At 55.0% G+C, this 26,178-nt stretch overlaps 1 protein-coding gene across 2 annotated transcripts in view; it reads right to left on the bottom strand.

Moving 5' to 3' along the window:
• EVI5L (ecotropic viral integration site 5 like) overlaps positions 1-25,027 on the bottom strand; it is a 32,399-nt gene extending 7,372 nt beyond the window's left edge. The window contains exons 1-12 of one of the 2 annotated variants that reach the window (XM_068979723.1): positions 24,970-25,027; positions 10,320-10,503; positions 8,826-9,015; positions 8,272-8,496; positions 8,116-8,190; positions 7,404-7,529; positions 6,151-6,294; positions 5,922-6,011; positions 4,686-4,783; positions 4,538-4,598; positions 1,499-1,552; positions 644-676 (exon numbers count right to left, since the gene is read on the bottom strand). In XM_068979723.1, coding sequence (XP_068835824.1) covers positions 644-676; positions 1,499-1,552; positions 4,538-4,598; positions 4,686-4,783; positions 5,922-6,011; positions 6,151-6,294; positions 7,404-7,529; positions 8,116-8,190; positions 8,272-8,496; positions 8,826-9,015; positions 10,320-10,456 — 1,233 coding nt within the window. In that variant the 5' untranslated portion in view covers positions 10,457-10,503; positions 24,970-25,027. The remainder of the gene's footprint in view (positions 1-643; positions 677-1,498; positions 1,553-4,537; positions 4,599-4,685; positions 4,784-5,921; positions 6,012-6,150; positions 6,295-7,403; positions 7,530-8,115; positions 8,191-8,271; positions 8,497-8,825; positions 9,016-10,319; positions 10,504-24,969) is intronic. The other variant, XM_068979722.1, reaches the window with a different exon arrangement.
• Between the last annotated feature and the right edge of the window lie 1,151 nt (positions 25,028-26,178).

Raw genomic sequence — 26,178 nt, 5'->3', positions numbered from 1 at the left:
GTACACCTCTCTCCCAACCTTCTTCAGTCCTGGGCCCCCAGACTTCCACCTGCCCAAGACTAAGACTCCCCAGCCTCATCCCCTTAACCCCCAATTTAGGCCCCCCATTCCAGGCTCAGAGCCACCAGGTGGTGAGGCAGAAGCTTCCAGAGAAAGCCATTCAAGAAGAGGCAGCAGCAGAAGCAGGCGAGTGAGAAAAGAGGACAGCCTTGCAGGCCGGAGCAGAGAAGAGCACGAGGGGCCATAAGGGTAGGGGAGAGTGTGTGAGTGTGTGTGTGTGTGTGTGTGTGTGTGTGTGTGTTGGGGTGGCTCAGCTGTGCACACACCAACCAGGGCCTGTTGCTGATGTAACCTCAGGGTCCCCACCCTTATCCCTACCAGTGTCCCCTGGAGAGAGGAAACCTGTGCATTGCGTGCACTCACACGTGCCCACAGGCACCAGGCCTTCACACGCATGCCCCCTCCCCCAGAGGGAAGCCTCTGTCTCCTGAAGAAGCGGTCCCCAGCCGCCCCCATGCACAGTGCCAGGTCTGCTCCCTCCCCCCTCCTCTCCCGAGGATGGCAGCGGCCAGGGCAGAGGCGTCTGGTGGTCATGTGTGGGCACCGGGAAGAACTGGGAGAGGGAGAGGAAAAGCTACAGTACCTGTATTAACCTATCAGCCAGAGCAGCGCTCTCCTACCCGGCGGAGGGGTTCCGAGCGACAGGGGGAGGAGGCAGAGCGGAAGGCGCGGGGACAGGAGAGGGGAGACAGACAAGAACCACATGTCACTAACGCGGTGGGCTATCTCTAGAAGCGGGAGAGAGGAGTGAGACCGGAGAACCAGAGAACCAGCAGGAGAGGGCCGGGAGGAAGGCCAAAGCCAGAGCGAGCTCCGTCCTGGGGAGGAGTCTGTGTGTGAGTGGGGGGGAGCAGGGTCACCCATGGGAGCTGCGGGGATGGGGCCTCACCTGAGGAGGGTTGGTGGGGGAGCCCTGGACCCTGAGTGCAGTTTTAATTTGGAGGCAGAACAAGACTCAAGGCTTTGGGGCAAGGACAAATTCCACCTGTGGTCAGTAGTGGGTCAAGTGAGACTGAGCGGGGAGCTGGAAGTTGAGAGCCCCCATCTCTACTCTCATATTTAAAAACAGGTTGGGGCAAGGGTCAAGGCTATGGCACCCCCTCCATTGTGCACGGCCACCCTCTTCTCCTCCTTTCTTTTGTCACAGCAGCCCACACCCAGGCAGCCCGGGAGGGAGCCAGACCCAAATGGATTTCTGTGTTTGCAGTTAATGGGGTTGTAACTCAGTCCCCTTTCAGGCAAAGCTTCCCCTTGGTCCCCAATTTACACAGCAGCCAAAGTCTCAGGGAAACACATGGTGGGGCCCGTGGGATTTCTGGTGGGAGTTTAGGGTGGGGTTGCGCCTGGGGCGGGAGGCTGGCTGGCCAGCCCTCTGGCTGCTAGGTCCTGCTTAGGACTGTGAGGGTTTGCTGCCGCAGGCTGGCAGCCGCACCCTCACCTTCTCCAGGGTCTCGATCCGCTGCTTCAGGAGCCGGTTCTCCGTCCGAAGCCTCTGTAGTCGGGGGAAGAGGGGAGAGTGAGTCAGAGCCCCGTGTCCTGCTCCTGTGCACCCAGAAGTCTGTCCCCTTGGGGCCAGGCCATCTTCAGGCAGGAGGGCACCAGAGTCTAATGGTCCAAGTTGGTGATTCCAGAAAACAGTCAAGGCCAATTCTCATTTGGAATGGCCCACTAGGTATTTAAAAAAAACAACAAATCTTGGTTCAGGAAAACCAATGTGATGGCTTGGGTGGATATGCACTGTGTGAGGGGGTATGGTGGGGGCGGAGGGGGTATGGAGGGGGCAGTCAGCATCCGTGTCCTCCTGTGGAGTCGACTCGGGCCTGTCAAGGGCAGAGCCTTCTGTGTTTTGGGAGAAGCTGCTGGCAGACAATCCCTGCCCCTCACAGCTTGGATTTGAGCCCCAAGGCTTAGAGGACAGACTTGCAGTCTAGGTCCAGGAAAGGAAAGGGGTCTTGCGGAACGTGCATGCTGTTGATGACTACATTTCTGCGTCCTTTTGAGAACCAGCTGCGCCCGACAGTTGTCACTGTCTCCCTCACCCCCCCTCTAATTTTCGAGGCAGTCTTCCTTCCTTCCTTCCACTGTGCTGGTGGTTTTGGTGGGGGTACTCATGGTTTTAGGTTTCTCCACAGCCTTCTGGGAAGCAGGGGAGGTTGACATCCACCTCACCCCTAGTTTCTACCCCCAGGCCCTTTAAGCAGTGGGCCCTTCCATCAGTGGGTCAGCAAGAGTCCTGCTTCCCTGTGTATCACACAGGACATTCTTCCGGAGAGAAGAAGGTGATGGAAACATGCAGAACACACCCAGAAAGCAGCTATGGTCAGAGAGGATCACAGACTTGATTGATGGGCGCTGACTCATGTCAAGAGAAACTGAGTTGGAGGCAGGCAGGGTCTTGCCGGAGGCTCCTAGTTTGCCAGAGTCAGAGCTGTTGCAGGCCCAGGTCTCTGTCCATCATAGGGATCCAGAACCAGAGTCTTGACCCCTGACCCCTGAATGGGTCTGTCTACTTTCTGGCCTCAACGCACGGATGGCCAAGCTCAGCCATCCTCGGAGGAGCTGAGTGTGCTGACCAACACCTCGCCTCGCTCCTCTTCCTCCCAGGAGGAAACCAGATAGGGTGTGAACAAGGACTATGGGGGCCTACGTACTAATCACAATACTGAAAAATTTTTTGTTCTGTATTTTTGATACTTGGATATCCTGCCGCCTTGCTAATCCCGGAGATACTGCTGCTCCTAGGACTAGTTAATTCCTAGGGACAGTAGACAGCATGCCTGCTGGTCTGCCTTCTACATACTAACTGGTCACACCCCTGCCTACCTCCCTTACCTCTCACACACCAAACCATTATTTCCCATGCCCTCAATTGTCCCAGGACAGGTGGTGACCACTCCTATAGCCCAGAGCCCTGGAAATTATTCAAACCAGCCAATCTTGACTCTCTTGAACCTGCCTACACACCCTCTTGAACCATGACCCACCCCTTCCCATGGAAATCCCAGCAAGAGCTCTGGCCCAGGCTTTTCTCCTGCCCTGCCCTGATGTTTCCTCATGTGGCCCTGCACACACAGCAGGTGTGCCCCTCTGGGAACTGTAACAAACTGTCTTTCTAAAGGCGGTTGTCTGTGTTTGTCACCTCACTGTACTTGATGAAAACAAATTCCAGGTTTGCTTTAAAACAGGCAAAAGGTGAAAGGGCACAGGGCAGGGACAAGGGACAAAGCATCTGTCCTGCCCTGCCCTTGGGGGTGCTCAGGCTTGTCTTGTGGGAGATTTCCAGGCTGGGCACATGTTCTGAGGGTCTGCTGCACCCCTCCCTACTGCTGAGCCCTCCTGGCCACCAGGTGAGAGCAGGCCCTTGTCTGCATGAGCAAGACACATGTACATGTTTGGACTGGTGCATCAGTAATGCTGCCATTCCTGAGAAAGGGAGATGCTTAAAAGTTCAGGACACAAAACTTTCTTAGAAAACCTACCAACAGGGCCAGGACAATAAGGTCCTCTTTCCCCACTCAGATATGGGCAGCAGGTAACCTGGATTATAATCTAGGTTCTGTTTCTGTCTTTCGAGAGGAAGTTGGGATGATGGTGGTGGTTCATAATAACAATCTGAACAGTAGAGCAAGTGTCATCCCCATTTTGCAGAAGGGGACACTGAGGCTTAGAGAGGTGCATTCACGTTCCTGGCAGGTCACCCAGCTGGTTTGTAGTAGAGCCGAGATTTGAACTCCAGTCTGTGGGACGCCAGGCCCAGGCACTGTGGGACTCTGTCCCTGAAGAAGACAGACCCAGGCTGTGTTGGGGTTTGCATGTGTCTGACCCCCACCCCCACTGGACTGGGGGCCCTCAGTCTCTGCCATGATTCTGGCACATAGTAGGTGCCTGCTACATGCCTGTGGAGAGATAACCAAGATCATATCTGGAGGGTTGAAAGCAGAGGGAAGGAGATGAAAGGGAGTCTTTGTGTAGAGGCTCTGCATGCCCAGGAAAGACCCTCTGATACTGTGATCTACCAGGAATATATATTTGGTCTTCATCTCTGGTCCCGGCACAGCACTCCTAAAACCCTGGGAATTTTCTTAGAAAGGAATCAAGGTGTTACTTGTTATGTTAATGAGGTGACTTTTGGAAATCCCCCAGGTCACCTAAGCATGGGGCTGGTAGCCAGGTGACCAGATCCTGTGATGAGAGGGTTGGAACTTTCTGCCTGACCTCAGGGAAGGGAGAGGGCTGGGAGTTGAATCTCCATGCACAGGAAACTCCACCTGTTAAACCATGTCCCCAGTTCAGGGGGTGGGGGTGGCTCTTGCTCTCACGCGGCTTGGTGGTGAGTGAAAGGGTAGCTGGGCCAAGGGATCACCCCTCGAGGCCATGGGACACCCTGCTGTGTGGCCCATGCTGGGTGGGGCCACCCTCATCGAGGGGGCTTCTGGGGCATCCTGCCCCAGCCTGGCCCATCTCCACCTGAACTCACCTTGATCTCAATTTGCTCCTCCATCTCCTTGCTCTTCATGGCCGCATACTCCTTCTCCAGCCTGCAGAGAGAGGGGAGGGCCGATGTGCTCACTGTCCCACCCTCAGGGACCCCCTTACTGCCTGCACCCCGGATGCCCGCTACTGACCTCTTCATCTTCTTGGGGTTGTACTTGACCTGGTAAGCCTTGAGGATCAGCTTATCTGGACAGCTGTCGAACTGATGGGGGATCACCCTCTGGAAGTACTGTGGGGACATGGGTGGTCACTGACATGTGGGCCCTGACCACCTGGGACCACTCAAGTCCCTGGGAGGCCCTGCTTCCCTGGAGGAGGGGCCTGGGCATGCCAGTAGTGTCAGCCAGAGCCCGTTGGCCTGGGGCCTTGCATGGCCTGGCCCCCTGTGGGCGCTCCATCAGTGTATGTGGATCGAGCGAGCGAGTATGAGAAGCAGGAATCGTGAGAAGGAGCTGCCTGTGGCCAGGACTTCTGTCTGCAGGAGAAGCAGGCTTCGGGAGCTCCTGAGGGGGAAGGCCGGGGTGGGGTCTGAGAAGAGGGGCCTTCATGGTAGGGGCAGGGGGAGCCACGCCACTGACCCAGGGCAGTGAAAAAAGATGGAAGAGGTTGAAGAATCAGGGTGGCAGGGAGGAAGCCGAAAGAAGGAGCCCTTGGGGGCCTGCCTGCTCGCCCAGGGCCCCTGGGGCCTCCACGCAGAGTTTAAGCACACGCTGCTGGTGGACATAGCTTTCTGCAGCTTGGGACTGGGCTGGCTCTGCTCCACAGCCCAGCTGGCCCCCTCTGGCAGCTGCGGACAATGGGTGCCCGTGTTCGTGAACACAACTGTGGCCTTTGTGCATTCTTCCCCAAACCACCAGCTGGAGAACGCTGGGAGGGGGCAGGGGCCTGCATAAGGGGGACACAGTGGTGAGAGGCAGGCCAGCCTCTTCTCCGCAGGCAGGGCAGCTGGCCAGGGCAGGCAAGGGGAGGGTCAGCCCCAGACCCTCACTCCCTCCTGGGCCCTCGCCTGGCCTGGTTGCTGGGGCTGAAACCACACCCAAGGCCTCCAGGTGTGGCTAGTATTGCTATTTGTCACATTAGGCTCTAGGGGACCTGTAGCTGGGGGCAGGTGAAGAGGGGTGGACTTCCGGGCTTGGCATTCCTCTCTCCCTGCTGCCAGGCTGCTGGCCCTGGCCCAAGTCTCGCAGAGCTGGCGGCTCCTCAGGCCACCCCCCCGCCGGGCCCTTCAGGGAGATCTTGGGGGGCAGAGATGATGGGAAAGGATCAGGGCACTCAGGAAGTCCAGGGTCTCCCCATCTTTCAGGAAGGGTTCACTTGCCCAGGTGCCCCTGCTGGGGGCAAACCCACCACCCTGGACCCCTGCCCACCTGGGACATCCCCTCCATGTCCAGCTGCATCAGCTCCGTCTGGTTCACCTGCAGCAGGGCGAGGCCCACCCGGAAGATGATCTCCAGGCCCTGCAAAGGCAGAGGAGGCAGTGCATCTCTGGTTCTGCTCTCCAGGGGGCCACTGAGCCCTCCCTGAGCCCTGGGATCATTTCCAGTGGGGACCTGAGCCACTCCATCCAGAGCGCCCAGGAGAGGAAGGGGTCCTCACCTCGTACATGAAGATGTCAAAGACACGGGTGGCGATGGGCAGTGGGAAGGTGGTGAGGAAGAGTGTGAGGAACCAGGACGAGGCATACATGGACGTGTGGAAGCTCTGGGAGCGGAAGTGGGTGTTCAGGTCCGGGAGCTGCTCCTGGGGTCAGGGAGGAGGCCAGGCACCATGAGGAGAGTGCTGGGCACAGCAGTCCACACCCTCAGGTTCCCTCTACCCGGAAGTACCTGCATCTTCAGGGAGCCTTCCTTGACTTGCCCTGGGCAGCCCTCCCACCACACTGTCCCTGGGTGGGGCAGAAGCACCCCAGAACTCTGAGCAGCATGAGGGGAGACACAGGCAGGGATAGCAGGCCCAGCTGCCAGGGAATCCTCACCACCACCCCCAACAATGCTTTGTGTTTTGTGCCCAGACATGCTTAAGGGATGTTTTGACTGGCCTGAACTTTAGATGGCTGGAAAGTGACAGAAACTGGGGAAACTGAGGCTGCAGAAGATGTTAGGAGCCCCTGTTGGTCCTCCACAGGGAGAACGGATCCTTGGCTGTCCCCTGGCCTGCCCTGGGCCTCCTCCGGACTCAGGTGGCCAGCTACTTTGCTACGGGAGCTCTTGGCTCCTCTGTGGCTCTGGGCCATCTGCTGGCTGGCATTTCTGGTCCCCTTGACCGACAGCACCTCGTGGTCTTCCAGGCCTGAGGAGGGGGCTTTCACAACCAGACGCATCCTGCCTACTGGTGCAGAGCCACACAGCCCCACCTGCAACTGGCTTCTGAAGCAGGCCGGAGTGTGTGAGTGTGTGTGTGTGTACACCGGTGCTGTCTGCCAGCCAGGAGCGGGCCCTGCGGGGGCTGCTATTTATAAACAGGCGGCTGCAGCTCTCTAGTAATCAGCAAAGGCAGGCAGACAACACTTTCCCCCTTCCACTACACTGGGGAGCAGATATAAAGGGATGGTGTGGGGGTGTGTCTGAGGCAGGCCAACCCCTCCATCCTGGCCTGAATGACTCTGGGAACCCTGAGTTCTGAGAAGCCCCCACTGTAAAGACTGGCCCCTGAAGCATCCTTCAGGCAGTGCTCCAGGGCCCCTTGGGGAGTAGGACCCCTTTCTGCCCTGGTGCGTCTGGGTGGGTTCTCAGGCCTGGAATTTTCAGTCAAAGAGACTCCCTGGGAGGGCCAAGGTCAGCACCCGTGAGTGTGGCTGGCAGGGTATGGGGGGGTGGAGTGGGTAGGCATGACCACCTGGGCCTGCTCACCTGTAACATGTATTCAAACTGGTAGATGCAGAGCCCCAGCTCGGCCATGCTGGGCTTGAAGAGCTCCCGTAGGCGGTACTCCTGCATCAGCCGCACGAACACACAGAAGGCTTCCTCCTCAGGCATCTGGGGGCAGGGGGTGTCTGTGAGTGGGGGTGGCATGGGAGGGGATGCCCGCTGCTCTTCTCCTGACTTTGCTTGTTTCTGCTCCATTTACTTTGACTGAACACAGACGGTGCTGGGCTGCCTGGACCCCCACGGCAAACCTCCGGTCAATATCGTCCCCGTTTCACTGATGGGAAGCGTCTAGAGGCCGAAGTCGCGAGCCCAAGGCCGCCTGGCAAGAAACGGTGGAGCTGGGACTTGAACCCCAGAGCCCATGGTGGAGGCAGCCTCTCGTCCAGTCCCCACCATTCTCCCCTCCTGAGCCTGCCGGAGCCTCCACAGGAAACCCCCAGTCCCATAAACACCACACTGGCCGAACCAAGTCCCCTGCCTGGGTTCCCCATCTGACCCTGGCAGGTGACCGAGCAGGATGGGATAGTGGCGAGGACCAGCGGCCAGCCTTCTGTGCTTGGTTGGGAGACTGTCAGAGGTCACAGGTGGGTGGGGGGAGGCTCTGACCCCAGGCCTACACTGATGGAGGGAACACTTGCTTCTGTCCACCTCCAAGGGACTGACAGAGCGGGCTGGGCTGACCCAGGCCACCTACCTGCATGAGCAGCAGGCCCACGATGAAGGCGCTGCCCTGGCAGTAGCCCACCTCCCGGTCCACCAGCGAGTAGGCCTGCACGAGAACACACAGGAGTCAGGGCGGGGTCCCACTGGGCCGGCGACCACAGAGCATCTCTCCAGGGCCAGGGCTCACCTTCATGACATTGAAGAGGACCTCCTGGCCTAGGCTGTCCTGGCCCTTGAAGAACTCATGCTCTGGGTAGGTGCGGGCGATGTCCCTGCGGATGAGCTTCTCGCAGGGGGACGACATCTTGAGCAGCTCTGAGTACTGGTTCTTAACCGGCATGTCTGTGGCACTGCACAGGAGCTGCCAGACGATGGCCCGGAAGTGGTGTGGGATGCCCTTGCGGATCAGCTCCTGGAGAACGGTCAGAGGGGGAGCAGAAGACCGGGCTGGATCCAGTCCCAGAGTGGCCTCCCCAGGGCTGCCCAGCGGGGCCTCAGAGATGGGGCCTGTCCACGCCTCCCCGGAGGCCCAGAGAGCTTGGCTAAGCCACCTCATGCCACAGAGTGCCACAGTGCTCTAGCCTGTCACGGAGCACACAGGTAGGAAGCAGGCGGGGGTGTCTGGGACGCCAGCCCCGCCCACTCTCCCTCCTCTCCTCCCTCCACCTGGCACACCTCCAGCCCTGGACCTTGCCCGCCCCCAGCCACCAACCAGCCTGCCCCGGCCCCACAGTCCCCCACCTTCAGCAGCTTCTCCTTCCGGCGTCGCCACTCCTCCCACTCGTTGGCAATCCGGCCCCACAGAATCCACGTGTCCTCCTCCAGGTGGCTCAGGTTGGAGGAGGCTGAGGAGCTGGACACCAGCGAGGAGCCGCTGTTCCGCCGGGAGCCATTCATGGAGCGCATGGACTTGGAGTCGGCCTCCAGTAGCCTAGGCAGGCAGGCAGGGGGTGGGGGGTGGCTGCAGGTACTTCCAGCCCCAGCCCCTGGACCCCAGAGAGCCCGGCCCCTCCTCCCTGGGGTCTCAGATGGGGTCTTAGTTGTTCTTCCTGCATGGCACTTGCTGTGTGACCTTGGCCAGTGCCCTAACCTCTCTGAGCTCTGGTTTTGATCCTGGGTCCCTGGAGAGGCTGCCATGCATGTGTCCCACTTTGTGCCCTGGGCTGAGAAGCTTGGGGATCAGTTCATTTAGTCCCGAGGGGCAGGCTTTGTTAAGATGTGTTTACAGATGAGGTACAGAGAGGGTGAGTGGCTGGCTGGGGGCCCCTGGCTCACAAGAGGCTGCATTAACCAGCTGTTTCTGATGCTCTGACATCTGGGGCCTCCCTGACTCTGGAGGGACAGCCCCTCCCAGGCCTAGCAGATCCGCAGAAATGGTTACAGACTCGCTTGTCAGTGCACCTATCATATCCAAACCAACCAATCCAGAGTCCACAAAACCAACCACCTCTGTTAGGTGCTAGCACTCAGGGCCACTGTCCTCTGCCCTAATTACCCAGGGCCGGATACTAGACTAACAGGCCCAGACCCTGTGCCCCAGCTTGCTGAAGTTACTCAGACTAGCCAGTCCTAACCCTGATTACACTGCCTCACCACTTCTGGTGGAAACCACAATAAAGGCTCTCACCCACATTTTTCTCACTCCCTCTGCCTCCTGACTGGTCCTGGCGCTTCCCCGGGTGACCCCGCAGGGTGCATGGTGCACTGTGCCCCTCTTCTTGGAATCTGTGAGTAACAAACTGTTCTTTTTTTTTTTTTTTTGGCCTCACCACATGGCATGCAGGATCTTAGTTCCCCAACCAGGGATTGAACCCATGCCCCTTGCAGTGGAAGCTCAGCGTTCTAAATGCTGACCAAGGAAGTCCCCAGACTTCCTGGGGTCATCTCCTGATCTGTTGGCTTCGACTTACTGGCATAATAATAAAATCCACACTTTAAAAAGGGGGCTGAGCCAGAGAAGAAGGTTGTGAAGGGCCAGTTCCAGAGTCAGAAACTTTACTCTTTCCTTCAACAAAGGCTTGAAAGTGCAGGCAGGGCTCACTGGGCCCTGATCCCATGATCTCCTCACCTGAATGGGAGAATGTCTGTTGGGAGGTGATGGCAAATGCCCTTGCCTAGCCTCTGCAGGAGTGTTACTTGGCCTAGCGCTCTAGGTGCAGGGGGCACCCAGGAGCTTCCGTTTGGGGCCCAGGCTGTACCCTGGGGCCCCACCTGGTCCCCCAGGGCCCAACTCACCGGTTCTGCTCTTCAAGCTTGGCCAGCAGCTCCAACTCATCGGGGCTGAGGTTCTCGGAGTCAGAGGTGGGGGAGCAGGTGGGGGCTGACAGGGCCTCCTGGGATGAGGAGTCGGGGCTCAGAGTGGGGCTCGCCATGGTGGTCAGGCTCCTCAGCTGTGAGCAGGGTCAGGTCACAGCACTGTCTGGGGACCAGAGACACGTGTGGTCAGCACTGGGAGGGGTGCCTGCCCTATCCTGCTGGCTCTGGACCAGTGAGGCTGCTGCTCACCTGAGACATCTCCTCACCCCAGGCTTCCCCCTCAGGTCTATTCACTTGGTCACCCTTTGTCCCCAGGCACCCCAGTCCAGTTGCTGGCTCCTTCTGCTCTGGGTGCTGGCTACTAGGCTCCCCACTTTTATGGTCCAGACGCCAGCGAGGAGTCAGGAGGGCCACGGCCAGGGCCTGTGCTATTCTGCTCTCCCTGGGCATGGACACCAACTCCCAACGGACACCCCTGAGTCTTCAGCAGGGCCAGGGGCCAAGGCTGCTCGTTACTCAGGGCCCCTGCCAGGACCTGCAGACGTCCCTGCTCTGATGCCTGTTCTAGTCAGCCTTGGTCCCTGTCCCCAGCTGTGGTCTGACCTGAGAGCCCTGCCTCAGCATCCGACCTGCCCTGTCTCATCAACCAGAGTGGGCTGCTGGCACAGCCAGAAAGCAATTATTCTCTACTATTAATTGTCTGGTGCTGCCAATGGCTGGAAGAGCCAACTCCTCCCGGGCTGGGAAGCCAGGGGCACATCCAAGTGCTGGGAATCTGTGCTCTGGCGGGTGCAGAGCGAGAGGCATAGGCTCTGGTTGGTGTCCTGATCTTGGCCTGCCATGTGCCAGGTTGGTGCTGGCCCATCTCTGCTGTTCTGCCTGTGGAGGGTCTGATCCCACCCTCCTGGGAGCTTCAGGGACACTGGCATCTCCCCTCTGCCAGACCCAGGAGAGGTGGCTCAGCACTATGCCAAAAACAGAGGCTCTGGACTCAAATGGACCAGCATCTGAAGTGAGGCTCCCTTGGACCCCAGTGGAGGTTCGGACAGCTCAACCACAGAGGGGCTCTTGGCCAGTTTCTGGAGAAGGGGCATCTTGTCCCCTAGGTGGCAGCAGGACAGTGACAGGACAAAAACATACCTGCCTAGCACCCTCAGGTCACTGGGCACCTTCCCACAGCCCAAGTGCAGCCCCCTACCAACACTCGCAAGCCCACAGGTCAGTGGGAATTGGCCCTGGCCATGCACTTGAGTCTAGTCTCCTTTCCCAGGGCTGTCATGGGGTGCGAGGGGGACACCATTTTTCTTTCACCTCGTGGGGGTGCCCAGAACTCTCACCCCAGGACTCTGTGGCTCCCCAGGGAATTGGTTCTCCCTCGGGTGCCCGAGGGCCCCCTGAGTTGGGTGGGCACCGAGGGCTCTAGCTTTAGCGAGCGGTAGAAACTTGAGGTGATGGCTCCCCTCAGAACCGGAAGAACTTTTCCTCCCATTGCCCGGCCCAGGGACCACCTGCCTTGAAGACCAAGCCACACACACCTCCAAGCCCGGAGCTGATCATTCCTGAGAGGGACCGTGGGGGCCGCTTGGGGCTTCCTGCAGAGTCAAAGTCTGTGGCTGTGGGACAGAGATGGGCTGCGGACAAGTGCTGACTTGGAAGGCTCTCTGTGGGCAGGCAGAGGCAGGAAGGCTGTGTGGGTTTCCTGACATCAGGACTGGGGTGGGAGAGGAGAGGTGGGGAGAAGGATCAAAGTCTGGAAGCACAGCTGGATTTGAAGAGTCATGTGGGGCTCAGGGACAAAGGCCACATGTGGCTCGGGCTGGGGCCCACTGTTTCCCTGCTGCGCCGAGGGGAACCCTAATCTCAGAAGTGCATTGCCTTTCCCCGCCCCACTACCCTACACCCTGGCCTGAAAAGAGCCCAGTGGTTCAGCTCTGGGTTTCTGATGAAAAGAAACAACTCGGGCCATATGCTCGCAGAGTTTGCTCAGATACTTATCACATATTAATGTGTATTTCACACAAGAAATAAACCTGATCCCATACCCAGGGCTGAAATGTGCAGTCTGAGAGGTGGGATCTTCCAATCCCTCAGGCACTTTCTCTTGACTCACCCCCAACTCTCTAAATACTGTGCAGCCTGGAAGCTGATGAATGCACATTACTTCACACACACACTCACATTTACCCACACCTCACACCCCACACACTCAGATGCATTCCCACTCATAAACCATCTCACACATCAATACACGGATATACTAATACACAGTCTTGCATGCTCATGCACACATGCTCTGATACACACACACACAATCACACACCTACACACTCAGATACACATTCATACGCTCTCTTACACCCACACACCCCTTTGCCCACATGCGCACACATATACACTCACACACACCCTTCCTGCACTGACCAAGGCTCCCCGTGCCTGAATCCAGTAGACAGGAATGGACACGGGCACTCTGCCCTCCGAGCTCTGTGAGCAGGCCTGTCTCCCACCCCCCTCTATTCTGAGCGCCTGGACTCTTACTGACTCAGCCTCTCCTCCCCTGGCACTTACTGGGTGTTGTCTGAGGGCCTGCACTGTCCTAGAGAGGGGATGTGGAGTGGAACCAGGTGAATGAGCCCCCACCTCCTCGGGGCATACAGCCGTCCCACCCTTTGCTGGCTGGGCACAGAGACAAGGCAGGTCCCCTCGAGTGCTGAGGAGCCACTAGCCTCTGAGATCCACACAGACCCTCCAGGTCTGGGGTCCCAGCCTCTCAACAGCTTCAACTTCAATGCCCTTTGTTTCTGCTCCACTGTGGCCACCCAAAGCAGGATCCTGGCCTAAAGAGTGGGCGGTGGGCCACCTAACACAGCCTCTGTTGGCACCACTACCCTCCATGCCCCCAAACGCTGGCTGCATGGCTCAGGAGGCTGAGCCAAGCCAGAGGAGAGGGAGGAGACTGCTGGTGAGCTGGGGCCGGGGGCAGGGTGGGGCTGGTACAGAGAGGTCCAGACGCCAGGGTCCCTCTACCTCTCTTTTCTCCTCCTTTGCAGGAGTGCTTGGACACTGACAACCATGCTTCTTCCTCCTGGTAAATTTTTCTTCCTGTTAATATAATTTTTTTCCCATGCCATATGACTTGTGGGATCTTAGTTCCCTGACCAGGGATGGAACTAGGAGCTTGGAGTCTTAACCACTGGGCCACCAGGGAAATCCCCTACACTTCCTCCTTCTCAAAGTCCACTCCCATATAGTTTTGAGACACTGGGCTCCTTGGCCTCCTGGGACTCCTCCTCTGCCTCAGCCCAGCAAGAGGCCCCTTCTTCCACAGGCCTTGCCTTGGCCCTTATCCCTTCAGGCCCTTGGTGGTGTTGCTTTCAGGACTTAAATGAACAGAAAGGCTTGTCTGTGATTGTGACACCCGTGCCCCCAGCTTTTTCCTTCTTTTTCCTCACCTCACTGAGGTGAGGACTGAAGATTGCTGGGCAAAGAGAGGCACAGCCCCTGCCCACCCAGAGCATGTGGAACAGGGAGGAGAAGAGACTCAGAAATGATCACCCAAACTTACTATGACTGATTGAGAGAAACCCATGGAATAAAAGATGAGGCGCAGTGGAAATTGAAAGACTCTTTCTCCTTGGAAGGAAAGCTATGACAAACCTAGACAGCATATTGAAAAGCAAAGATATCATATTGCCCACAAAGGTGCACATAGTCAAAGCTATGGTTTTTCCAGTAGTCATGGATGGATGTCAGAGCTGGACCATTACGAAGGCTGAGCAGTGAACTGATGCTTTCAAACTGTGGTGCTGGAAGACTCCTGAGAGTCCCTTGGACTGTAAGGAGATCAAACCAGTCCATCCTAAAGGAAATCAACCCTGAATATTTATTGGAAGGACTGATGCTGAAGCTGAAGCTCCAATACTTTGGCCACCTGATGCAAAGAGTCGACTCACTGGAAAAGACCCTGATGCTGGGAAAGATTGCAGGCAGGAGGAGGAGAGGGTGACAGAGGATGAGATGGTTGGATGGCATCACCGACTCAATGGACATGAGTTTGAGCAAACTCTGGGAGACAGTGAAAGACCGGGGAGCCTAGTGTGCTGCACTCCTTGGGGTAGCAAAGATTAGGACACGATTTAGCGACTGAACAACAAAAGTGGAAAACAGTCTGGCAGTTCTTCAGAAAGGTAGATAGTTACCAATATGGGACTTGCTTCGTGGTCCAGTGGCTAAGCAGGGGACTGGGGTTTGGTCCCTATTTGGGGAACTAGATCCCACATGCTGCAACTAAAGATCCTTTATGATGCAACTGAAAAGATCCTGTGTGCTGCAACTAAGGACCACCCAGTGCAGTCAAATAAATAAATAGGCTCTCTCTTAAAAAAAAAAAAGTGTTACCAATATGACCCACCAATTTCACTTCTGGGAATTCTACCCAAGAGAACGGAAAACATACATCCACATGAAAACCTGTATACGGTTGTTCATAGCAGCTCGATTCACAACAGCCAGAAAGTGGAAACAACCCAAATGACGAATGGATAAGTGAAATGTGGTCTGTCCACATGACGGGATAGTATTCAGCCATAAAAAGGAACAGACTTTTTGTGGTGAACTCTTTCCTGGTAAATCCTCCCACCCCACCACCCCCAGTATGCGGGCTCACTTTTCTCCCCTCTCTCCGAAAATATCTAACCCTACACCCCAGCCCAACACACACTTTTTGGTGTTTTTCCAGCAGCGCTGGGTCTTTGTTGTGGCACATGAGTTTCTCTAGTTGAGGCTTGCAGGCTCGGTAGTTGCAGCACACGGGCTTACCTGCTCCACGGCATGTGGGATCTTAGTTCCCCCACCAGGGATCGAACCCACATCCCCTGCACTGGGAGGCAGATTCTTAACCACTGGAGTACCAGGGAAGTCCCCCAAGACACATTCTACAGCAATTCTTTGTATATTCACCTGCCTGCCCTACTGGGTCATGAACGTACTGGGGGCAAAGGCCTGTCTTCTTAATGTTTTAATCCAAGCCTATAAGGCAGCATCTGGCCGTTAGCAGGTTCTCAATCAATGTCTTTGCTGGATGAATGAAGAGAAAAGTCCCTGTGCCACTCGGCCAGGTGATCAAGGTCAACAGGATTAGTGAGTGATAAGTCACATGGAGAGCATGTGCCCTTAATATGCTGACATGAGAAGGGCCCTTCATCTCTGTCTTCCTCCCCAAGACTATGAGAAAATCATGTGACCAATCCAGATTAAGAGATGCTTTAGAGCATTCCTGACTAGTCCTCCTCAAGTGTCAAAGTCATCAAAGACAAGGAAAGCCTAAAAGAGCTGTCCCAGATAAGAGAAGTTTCAGGAGATGTGATGACAAAATGTCCTGTGGGATCCAGGATGTGGTCCTAAGACAGAAAAAGGGAAAAGCTAAGGAAATCTGAATAAAATATGGACTTTAGTCAATTGTGTGTGCCCAGGCGCTCAGTCGTGTCTGACTCTTTGCGACTCCATGGACTGCAGCCCGCCAGGCTCCTCTGCCCATTTTTCAGGCAAGAACACTAGAGTGGGTTGCCACCTTCCTACTCCAGGGAAACTTCTGGGCCCAGGGAAAGAACCTGCATTTCTTGAATCTCCTGCATTTGCAGGTGAATTCTTTACCATGTTACCATCTAGTTAATTACAATGTATCAATATTGGTCCAACAACAGGAGAAGACTCTACACATGGACATCACCAGATGGCCAACACCGAAATCGATTGATTATATTCTTTGCAGCCAAAGGTGGAAAAGCTCTATACAAGTCAGCAAAAACAAGACCGGAAGCTGACTGTGGCACAGATCATGAACTCCTTACTGCCAAATTCAGACTTAAATTAAAGAAAGTAGGGAAAACCACGAGACCATCCAGGTATGACCTACAGCAAATCCCTTACAATTATACAGTGGAAGTAAGAAACAGATTTAAGGGACTAGATCTGATAGAGTGCCTGATGAACTATGGACGGAGGTTCGTGACATTGTACAGGAGACAGGGATCAAGACCATCCCCAAGAAAAAGAAATACAAAAAAGAAAAATGGCTGCCTGAAGAGGCCTTACAAATAGCTATGAAAAGAGGAGAAGCCAAAAGCAAAGGAGAAAAGGAAAGATATACCCATTTGAATGCAGAGTTCCAAAGAATACGAGGAGAGATAAGAAAGCCTTCATCAGTGATCAGTGCAAAGAGATAGAGGAAAACAATAGAATGGGAAAGACTAGAGATCTCTTCAAGAAAATTAGAGATACCAAGGGAACATTTCATGCAAAGATGGGGACAATAAAGGACAGAAATGGTACAGACCTAACAGAAGCAGAAGATATTAAGAGGAGGAGGCAAGAATACACAGAAAAACTGTACAAAAAAGATCTTCACGACCCAGATAATCATGATGGTGTGATCACTCACTCAGAGCCAGACATCCTGGAATGTGAGGTCAAGTGGGCCTTAGGAAGCATCACTACGAACAAAGCTAGTGGAGGTGATGGAATTCCAGTTAAGCTATTTTAAATCCTGAAAGATGACACTGTGAAAGTGCTGCATTCAATATGCCAGCAAATTTGGAAAACTCAGCAGTGGCCACAGGACTGGAAAAGGTCAGTTTTCATTCCAATTCCAAAGAAAGGCAATGCCAAAGAATGCCCAAACTACCACACAATTGGGCTTCCCTGGTGGCTCAGAGGTTAAAGCGTCTGCATCCAATGTGGGAGACCTGGGTTCGATCCCTGGGTCGGGAAGATCCCCTGGAGAAGGAAATGGCAACCCACTCCAGTATTCTTGCCTGGAGAATCCCATGGATGGAGGAGCCTGGTAGGCTACAGTCCACGGGGTCGCAAAGAGTCGGACACGACTGAGCGACTTCACCTTTCACCTTTCACATCACAATTGCACTCATCTCACACGCTAGTAAAGTGATGCTCAAAATTCTCCAAGCCAGGCTTCAGCAATACATGAACCGTGCACTTCCAGATGTTCAAGTTCGTTGTAGAAAAGGCAGAGGAACCAGAGATCAAATTGCCAACATCCGCTGGATCATCAAAAAAGCAAGAGAGTTCCAGAAAAACATCTATTTCTGCTTTATTGACTATGCCAAAGCCTTTGACTGTGTGGATCACAATAAACTGTGGAAAATTCTGAAAGAGATGAGAATACCAGACCACCTGACCTGCCTCTTGAGAAATCTGTATGTAGGTCAGGAAGCAACAGTTAGAACTGGACATGGAACAACAGACTGGTTCCAGATATGAAAAGGAGTACATCAAGCCTGTATATTGTCACCTTGCTTATTTAACTTATATGCAGAGTACATCATGAGAAATGCTGGGCTGGATGAAGCACAAGCTGGAATCAAGATTGCCAGGAAAAATAGCAATAACCTCAAATATGCAGATGACACCACCCTTATGGCAGAAAGTGAAGAACTAAAGAGCCTCTTGATAAAAGTGAAAGAGTGAAAAAGTTGTTTTAAAGCTCAACATTCAGAAAACTAAAATCATGGCATCTGGTCCCATCACTTCATGGCAAATAGATGAGGAAACAGCGGCTGACTTTATTTTTTGGGGCTCCAAAATCACTGCAGATGGTGACTGCAGCCATGAAATTAAAAGATGCTTACTCCTTGGAAGGAAAGTTATGACCAACCTAGACAGCATATTAAAAAGCAGAGACATTACTTTGCCAACAAAGGTCTGTCTAGTCAAAGCTATGGTTTTTCCAGCAGTCATATATGGATGTGAGAGTTGGACTATAAAGAAAGCTGAGTACCGAAGAATTGATGCTTTTGAACTGTGGTGTTGGAGAAGACTTTTGAGAGTCCCTTGGACTGCAAGGAGGTCCAACCAGTCCATTCTAAAGGAGATCAGTCCTGAGTGTTCATTGGAAGGACTGATGTTGAAGCTGAAACTCCAATACTTTGGCCACCTGATGCGAAGAGCTGACTCATTTGAAAAGACCCTGATGCTGGGAAAGATTGAGGGCAGGAGGAGAGGGGGACGACAGAGGATGAGATGGTTGGATGGTATCACAGACTCAATGGAGATGAGTTTGAGTGGACTCCAGGAGTTGGTGATGGACAGGGAGGCCTGGAGTGCTGTGGTCCATGGGGTCGCGAAGAGTTGGACATGACTGAGCGACTGAACTGAACTGAATACTGGTCCATATATTCATTAGAACAAACATACCAGGTAAGGTTACTAAGGGGGAAGATGCTGGGTGTGGGTGTGGGGTCTGTGTGAGCGCTTTGTGCTCTCTTAATTTCTCTGTAAACCTAAAACTGTTTTGAAAACTAAGTCTACTTTATTTTAAAATTTTATTATTTTTTGATTGCACCATGAGGCATGTGGGATCTTAGTTTCCAGACTAGGGATACAACTAGTGCCTCCTATAGTGGAATTGTAGAGTCTTAATCACTGGACCAACCAGGGAAGTCCCTAAAGCCTATTTGAAAATTTTTTAAAAAAAGAGAAAGAAGATTCTGTACCAGGGTAGACAGAAAAGCACAGGACAGTGGTAACAAGGGATAGGTCCCGTTGTGGGTAGTGTCACTCACAGGTCTCCAGATGAGGCGTTAGGGGAAGGATTTACACTTGGAACTTGTTTTTTAAAATACTGAGTGACTCAAGTATTTTTTTTTTAATCACTTCATTTTGTTCTTTCATGCCACACCACATGGCTTGAGGGATCTTAGTTCCCTGACCAGGGATCGAACCTGAGCCCTCAGCACTGGAAGCATGGAGTCGTAACCACTGGACCACCAGAGAATTCCCTGCACTTGGATTTCTGACTCTAGAGTCTTAATCCCAAGCTAATCTGCTGAGCTGCTACTCTCTCTGCATACTTTAGAAATAACTTACGTGAAACATGGAGTGCAGTGGGCACTCTGTAAATGAGTTACTCTTTTTCACCAGGGAGAGTGAGGGTGTGTGCTCCATCATTCTGAGGCAGGAAGAAAGACCCCATGGTTCCTTTAATTTTGTTTCCCTACCTGCTCTGCCTCTGCCCCCCATCCCCAACCCCAGCCTTTTTGGCACCAGAGACTGATTTCATGGAAGACAGTGTTTCCATGGACCAGGGGTTCAGGGGGATGGTTTCAAGATGATTCAAGCACAGTACACTTACATGCACTTTATTTCTAATCTAATGCTGCCACTGATCTGACAGGAAGTACTGGTCCCTGGCCTGGAAGTCCCCTGCTCTACCTCTAACGATTATAGGGACATAGAATCATTTCTGAACCTGAAGTCTTCAAAGATACCTGACCCCATCTACCCAACTGATGGACTGTCAGGTGGGGCACACAGACCACACTGACTCTGATGTCTTGGGCTCTTTCCCTTGGCAATGGGGTGAGCATCTGATGGGCGAGCTGCCCCTTGGGTAACAAGGACAGCTGCTGGAATCCAAGTGGTCACTGCTGGCCCTCCTCTCATCCCCAGTTCTAGCCTCGCTTCTGTACCACACAGAATGTTTCCATGTCCATGTACCTCCCACCCCGGTCATGTGTGTAGATAACTGATCCCAGGTCTCCTGGTCTCCAAGGAGGACTTTGGGGCCAGAAGCCCGGGTTCAAATCCCTCTTCTTCCAGTTTCTTGCTTTCTGATCTGGGTATGATGCACTTTATGCCAATTTCCTCATCTGAAAACATGGCTGATGATAGTACCGACTTCACAGGTTTTGTTGGGAGGAATGTACAAGCTAAAACCTGTCAAGTGCCTAGGAGGGGAACTGGTCTGTAATATTCTCCTGGATGAAAAGTTCCATGAGGGCAGGGGCTGACTTGCCCACTACTGGATCCCCAGCATCCAGTGTACCATCAGGCATCTGACATTTGTGGACTGAAGAAACAAACTTCCCCTCCTCAGCAGGCCCATCCCTTTCGTGGTGGCTCTGTTTAAGTGTTAAATGCAGTAAAACTATAATCACCTTTATTAGTAGTAACAGTAGCAGCAGTAAACAACCTCAGGCTAAAATCTGAGGGGCAGATTTTATTATGACCATTGGAATCTCTTCTGACCTAAAAAAACCCCAAAACTTTACTATCCTTCATGTCAGCAGCTAATACTTCCTGCCACTGTCACAAGTTCCTTCCTGGCAAATCCTTCATTTCTCCATATTTCAGTGTCCCTGAGGATGACAAAGAAAACAATTTAAAGCCCCCAGAAGCCCTCCAGGGACAGGTGAGTAAGAGAAATGGCATCCTGTACAGCTCTTGGCTCTTCAAGTCAAGATGGTAGCTTTCCTGCTGTGAAGGCTGGCTAGGCTGGGGGCTGAGGTGGGGTGCATCTACCCTGTCCTTGGGGGCTCTCCAAGTAGATGGACACAACCTCTTTCTGCAGAAGAGATCCAGGCCCTCTTGCAGAAGTGGGTGAGTAGGGAGGATGCCCAGCTCCTGAAACCAACCAAGTGTTTACTGAACATCTTCTGCATGCCCTGTTCTCACCTTGGACTCAGCCATGAACAGACATGCGCCTTGCCCTTGTGGGACCTGTGGACTGGAAAACAGCCGCCAATGAAACAATCTCATGGAGACATTCCTGGAGGTCCGGTGGTTAAGACTCTATGTTTCCAATGCAGAGGGCACGGGTTTGATCCCTGGTTGGGGAACTAAGTTCCCACATGCCGCATGGCACAGCCGAAAGATTAAAGAAAAGGAAAAGAAACGATCTCACCAACACATCATGATGAGAAATGAATAGAAGTGCAGGTGAACTGTGGCAGTGAGGCCCTTGAGATCTCCCTGGAGGGCCCAGTCTCTTCCTTGGCCCTGGCGGTCAGCTCTCCTAACTCACCTCCCCCTTGCCCTGTGTTCGGCTTCTAGAGCACACGTGCTGCAGACATCTCTGGGCAGGGTAGGGTTGACTGCTGTTCCAAATTCAGTTCCAAATACTGACCCCTTTGACCAGGGAGGGTCCCCCAGTATGTGCCCCGTGGACATGCAGGACATGAAGGTGTATAGGATGAAACCTACCCAGGAGACGCACCTCCCTGTACTCGCCACGCTCGCTCCTGCTGCCCAGGCCTTCGTCCAAGCGTTCGGGCTGCCTGAATGCCCTTCCCAGCCACGCCTGCCTGGAGAGCCAGAGAGCTCCTCTCCCAACTCATACGTCATCCCTGCTCCCCCTTCCCTGATGCCTCTGGGATGCGCTGGGCCCTTCCCTCTGCTCCCAGCACATGCCATCCATTAATCTGTCTCCTGTTCCCACACGGGATGTGGTGGTCAGGGCAGGGGCTGGAATGCCACTTCTTCCGGGTGGTTTGGGGGGATTAAGTGAGATGATATGTAAATGGGGCTGGCACCAGGCATGGCACATGGCATGGCCTGATTGGCATGACCTACTGGTTTCAGCTCTGGCCTCCTGAAATGGAGAGGGGCTTTAGACACAGGGCATGGGCCACACCTGACATTCCTTCATACCCTAACCCCTGACTCAATTCCCAGTTCATTGCTGGGGGCCTCACCTGGAACAACCAACCAGCACCTGTATTCTGCATGGGGAAACTGAGATCAGGATCCTCTGTGCCCCCTGTACCATACATCAACAGCACAGACACAAAGACCTGCCCCGGACCCCCAGACCAGGGTAAAAGGGCACTGATGTCACTCACCAGCCCTCCTTGGGAGCCTTCTCGTTTTTTCCTGAGGAGCTCACAGTCTGTCCTGGGAGCCTCCTGACCTCAGTGCATTAGCACAAAGTCTCCCCTTCCCCAGGGAGGCTGTGGAGTTTGCTTCCTGTGTACCTTGTGACCTTCAGCAGTCTCCCCTTCTCTCCTCCCTTCAGCACGTGGACAGAACAAACCTCGCTCTGCCCCATATCAGAGGGCTCCATGGGGTGTGGGCATCGCTAGCCAGTGGACCCCCGACTGCCCTCTGTCCCTCTGGGAGGTCCCTGTGTGACCACAAATCCCATAACAGACTCTCAGCCCTGAGCATAGCCCAGCCATGGAAGAACAGCCGCTACTCACCAAGGCATCAGCAAATTACAACCAGGGGACTGAGAAGGCCAGTGACTCTACTAGCGACCACAGACCCCATGGACCCCTCTTTCACATGGTGCCCAGGGGGACACTCAGGGACACATCCTAATCTCGCTGGCTCCCCTGAAGTCCCAGATCTTGGTCATGGGATTTCTCTCCCCATTTTCCAGATGGGTAAGTCAAGGCCTCAAGCCAAGATGCACTTTTCCCCAGAGCCACACAGAAACCACTGGTGAATGTCCACAGAGAAGCTGAGCTTATTTCTCTGGGGTTTTCCAGGTAGGCTCAGGTCAGATGAAGGAGACAGCAGGCAACACTGGACTGATCCAGACTCCCCTTGGGGGGGACCTGGGGCTCCTCCTCAACCTTGTGGTCCTGGACACGCTGTCTCCCCAGTTCTCTGATCTGGCCCCCTCTGTGACTTGCCCCTTCCCTGTGCCAGGGCCGGACCACCTGCGGGCAACTGCTGAAGCCCAGGGGAACCCACAGGTTGGACACGAGGGGGTGGGCTGTGGGTCAGCCAGCCAGGGTCGGCTGGGCAGAAAGAGCCAGAACACCTAGAAAGACATGTGGACACAGGTCGCCCAGCTCCATCCCAGTCAGGCCAAGGTGGGGAAAAAAAAACCTAAAACAAAAACCAAGCCGATTCCTCACTCGTGTTCCACCCGAGCCTCTTCAGCACATTTTTCCCTTCTGAAAATATTCCTTAACAAAGAGCTGCCTGCTTCTGGCAGGCCCAAACCCAGCCCCACCGGGTCCCAAATGCCAGGGTGGGTGGAAGCTGTTTCATTTTCTCATGACACACTGGCCATGGAGGAAGGAGCTCCCGGGCCAGTCATGGGCGGCATCTGGGGAGCTGCTGCCATCTGAGGCCAGCAGGCGTGATGGGGTCAGGATGCTGGTCCTACCAGTCTGGTCAGACTTCAGGACTGGGGCCAGGGGCAGCCGGCACCCCCACCCTATGCCACGGGTGGCATCAATCAGGGGGAAGGCACTGGGTCTTTGGGGGAGACTGGTGTAGGGGAGAGAAAGAGGGAGCATCCTTCACTTTGAAGGGGGAGAGATGGATGAATGGGGAGAGATGGATGAATGGGAAGAGGTCTGGGACAGGTGTCCACAGGGATGCTGGGAGATTCTGGGTCACTCTGCCACCTGCAAGGCTCCAGTGAGGGTACCGGTTCAGGCAGGCTGGTGTGGACGGAAAGGCTGGCCATCTGGGGCAGTGCAGGCAGCTGACATCGGAGTCTCTGCCTGAGCTGGGAGCTGGTGGCGGCTTCCAGGAGGACTTGGGCAGGTGAATTCCAAGGAGGAGTGCTAAAGTGCTGAGGAGTTGTGTGTGTGTGTGTGCATGCGCATGTGTGTATGGGAGGCAAGTGTGTGTGTGTGCGTGCGTGTGCATGCACATGTGTGTGCGCATGGGAGACAAGTGTGTATGTGTGCACATGTGCATGCACACATATGTGTGTATGGGAGGCAAGTGTGTGGTGTGTGTGTGTGTGTGTGTGTGTGTGTGTGTGTGTGTGTGTGTGTGTATGGGAGGCAAGTTGGGGGGTTCCCAACTGCCTGGGTCTGTGTTGGAGGTCGTAAGTGTTTCTGTGTGTGTTGGGGATCCAAGAGTCAGACTCTGTGTGTGTGTGTGTGTGTGTGAAAGGCTCCTGAATGTCTGTATATGAGGGGTCCAGGCCGTCTATCACACCCACCCTGGGCCTCTCATACTCATATCAGTATGAGCTGTTGAGGATTCATAGCTTTTGCTCTGTTAGCTCTCAGGTATGTGTGTGTCTGTGCAAGTTAGGGGGGCCCTCAGAGGGGTGGGTGTCCCTGGTTGGGGAGGGGGTTCAGACTATCTGTTGGGCTGTTCCAAGCACGAACTGAGGGTGGATTTTCAGGAGCAGGGATTGAGGGGAATCAGGTTCAGGGGTGTGTGTGTGGAGGATCCCAGGAGTGGTTTTCGGGGGTGCCCTTGGGCATGGGGCTTCTGGGAGTGGGAGATGGGCCAGCAGGCTGAGGTGAGGCTTGTGGGCAGGAATCCAGATTTACAGAGGCTGAGGAGGGGTCAGACTGGAGGGGTATGGCTCTAAGGCTGGTATCTTTGGGGGTGGGGGCAGGTCTGGGCCCAGGGATGGGATATGAAGTGAGAAGACGGACGGCGTGACCAGGGGTCTACAGATGAAAGGAGTCTTGGGGGATCCGGAGAGAGGGAGGGCGGGGGTCCTGGGCTTGCGGCGGGGTAGGGGGCGTTTGTAGGGGGCGGGTCTGTGGGGTGGTGACTGGGGGAGCCCTGAAGGGCCTGGAAAGGGGTCCTGAGGATCAGTAAAGAGGGTAAGCGGGGGTCACGGGCCTGAGGGGGGCTCCTGGGAAGGGCGCTGTGTGGGGGAGGAGGGCACCTGGAAGGGTCCTGGGAGGGGCCCAGAGGGGTCGGGAAGCTCCAGGAACGAGGATGTGCAGGGGCCAGGGCCCGAGGTTGACGGCCAGTGTCCGTGCTGGGAGTGCCGAGGGCTCCCGGGGCGGGTTCCGGGGAAAGGGGCCCGGAGTCCCGGTCTTGCCCGGCCCCCGTGGGCCGCAACGCGGAGCCGCGGGCCTGAGAAGGCGCCCGGGAGGCCCGGCCCGTGCCGCCTACCTACCTGTGAAGAGCACGCCATCGCCATGCCAAGTCTCGCCGTCCCGGGCCGCGCCGCCGGATCCCCGCCGTGTCGCTCGCCCCGCAGCCCCGGCCCGGCCCGGCCCCCTCAGCCGCCCCCCGGGACCGCGGTCGCCGCCGGCTCCGCCGCTGCCATTTCACCCGCTGACAGGAGCCGCTGCCCCGCCCCCGAGGCCCAGTCAGCCAATTCACCGCCCCCAGCCGCTCTGGCTCCGCCCACTGTCAAGGAGTGATGGCGTGTTTGGCCAATCCTTGGTCATATCGTAAGGCGGGCCCTGGCTACGGCCAGAAGGTTGCCGCCTTTAAGGAGAGAAGCGAATTGAAGTTAGGGAAGCAGTGAAGGACGGGTAGTTTTGCCTATCGAAATGTGGCGCCCTGTTGATCAACATTTGGCATGACCAATAGCGAGGAGAGAGGGGTGTGTCTCTGAGGAAAGACTGCGTCCCTGAGGAACCGCAGACAGAGGCAGGCGAGCGTTTGGCGCTAAGCCCCGCCCAGAGCCGGGCTTTTTGCCCAGTAATGAGACGTCCTGGGACGTCTATTATTATCTGTCCCTCAAACCTCGGCTATGGCAACTGTTGGGCAGCTATAAAGAAAATTGACATCTAGCGAGCCAATGACACTGAAGGAGGGCGGTGAAGTAACGCTTTCTGGCCAATGAGATTGCGATATTGTTGTGCAGTTGCCCTCCCGGGCGGTGGGACTTCGGGCGTGAATGAAATAGGGGAGGGGCTGAGAGGGGCGTGGCCTAGATCAGCCCTGGGACAAGGGCTGAGCAGGTAGAGGCTAAAGGGTTGGGCCTGGGACGGGGCGTTATCAGAAGTCCCTGCGGCTGAGGGACAGCATCTTCACACTGCCCTATTTGTGTTGGGGGCGGGGCTTTGGGGGGTTGGGGTGTCACACCGGGGACTCAGGCCCTCCTCTAGTCTAGGCCAGGTTAAATATCTTCTCTTAAGTGTCTAATGTTCCTCCATCAAACTCTGAGCATGCCGTTATCACTGCTTACATGACTCCCACGCTCCCAACACCTCTTAGACCCACGGGGGCAGGGTGGGAGTGATGCAGGGCCTAGGTCAGGTTTCCTCCCGTGGTCCTCAGCATTGCTGAGTAGGGGCCCGGCACATAGGACTGCTTATAAAATGTTTGATAAGTGAATGAATGGCGGGCCCAAGATGATTAACAGGGAAGGGAA

The sequence above is a fragment of the Capricornis sumatraensis genome, chromosome 9 (genome assembly GCF_032405125.1).
Source record: "Capricornis sumatraensis isolate serow.1 chromosome 9, serow.2, whole genome shotgun sequence".
NCBI classification, from domain to species: Eukaryota; Metazoa; Chordata; class Mammalia; order Artiodactyla; family Bovidae; genus Capricornis; species Capricornis sumatraensis.
Note: the sequence above shows the minus strand (reverse complement) of the source record. Positions and strands in the feature narration are given on the sequence as shown.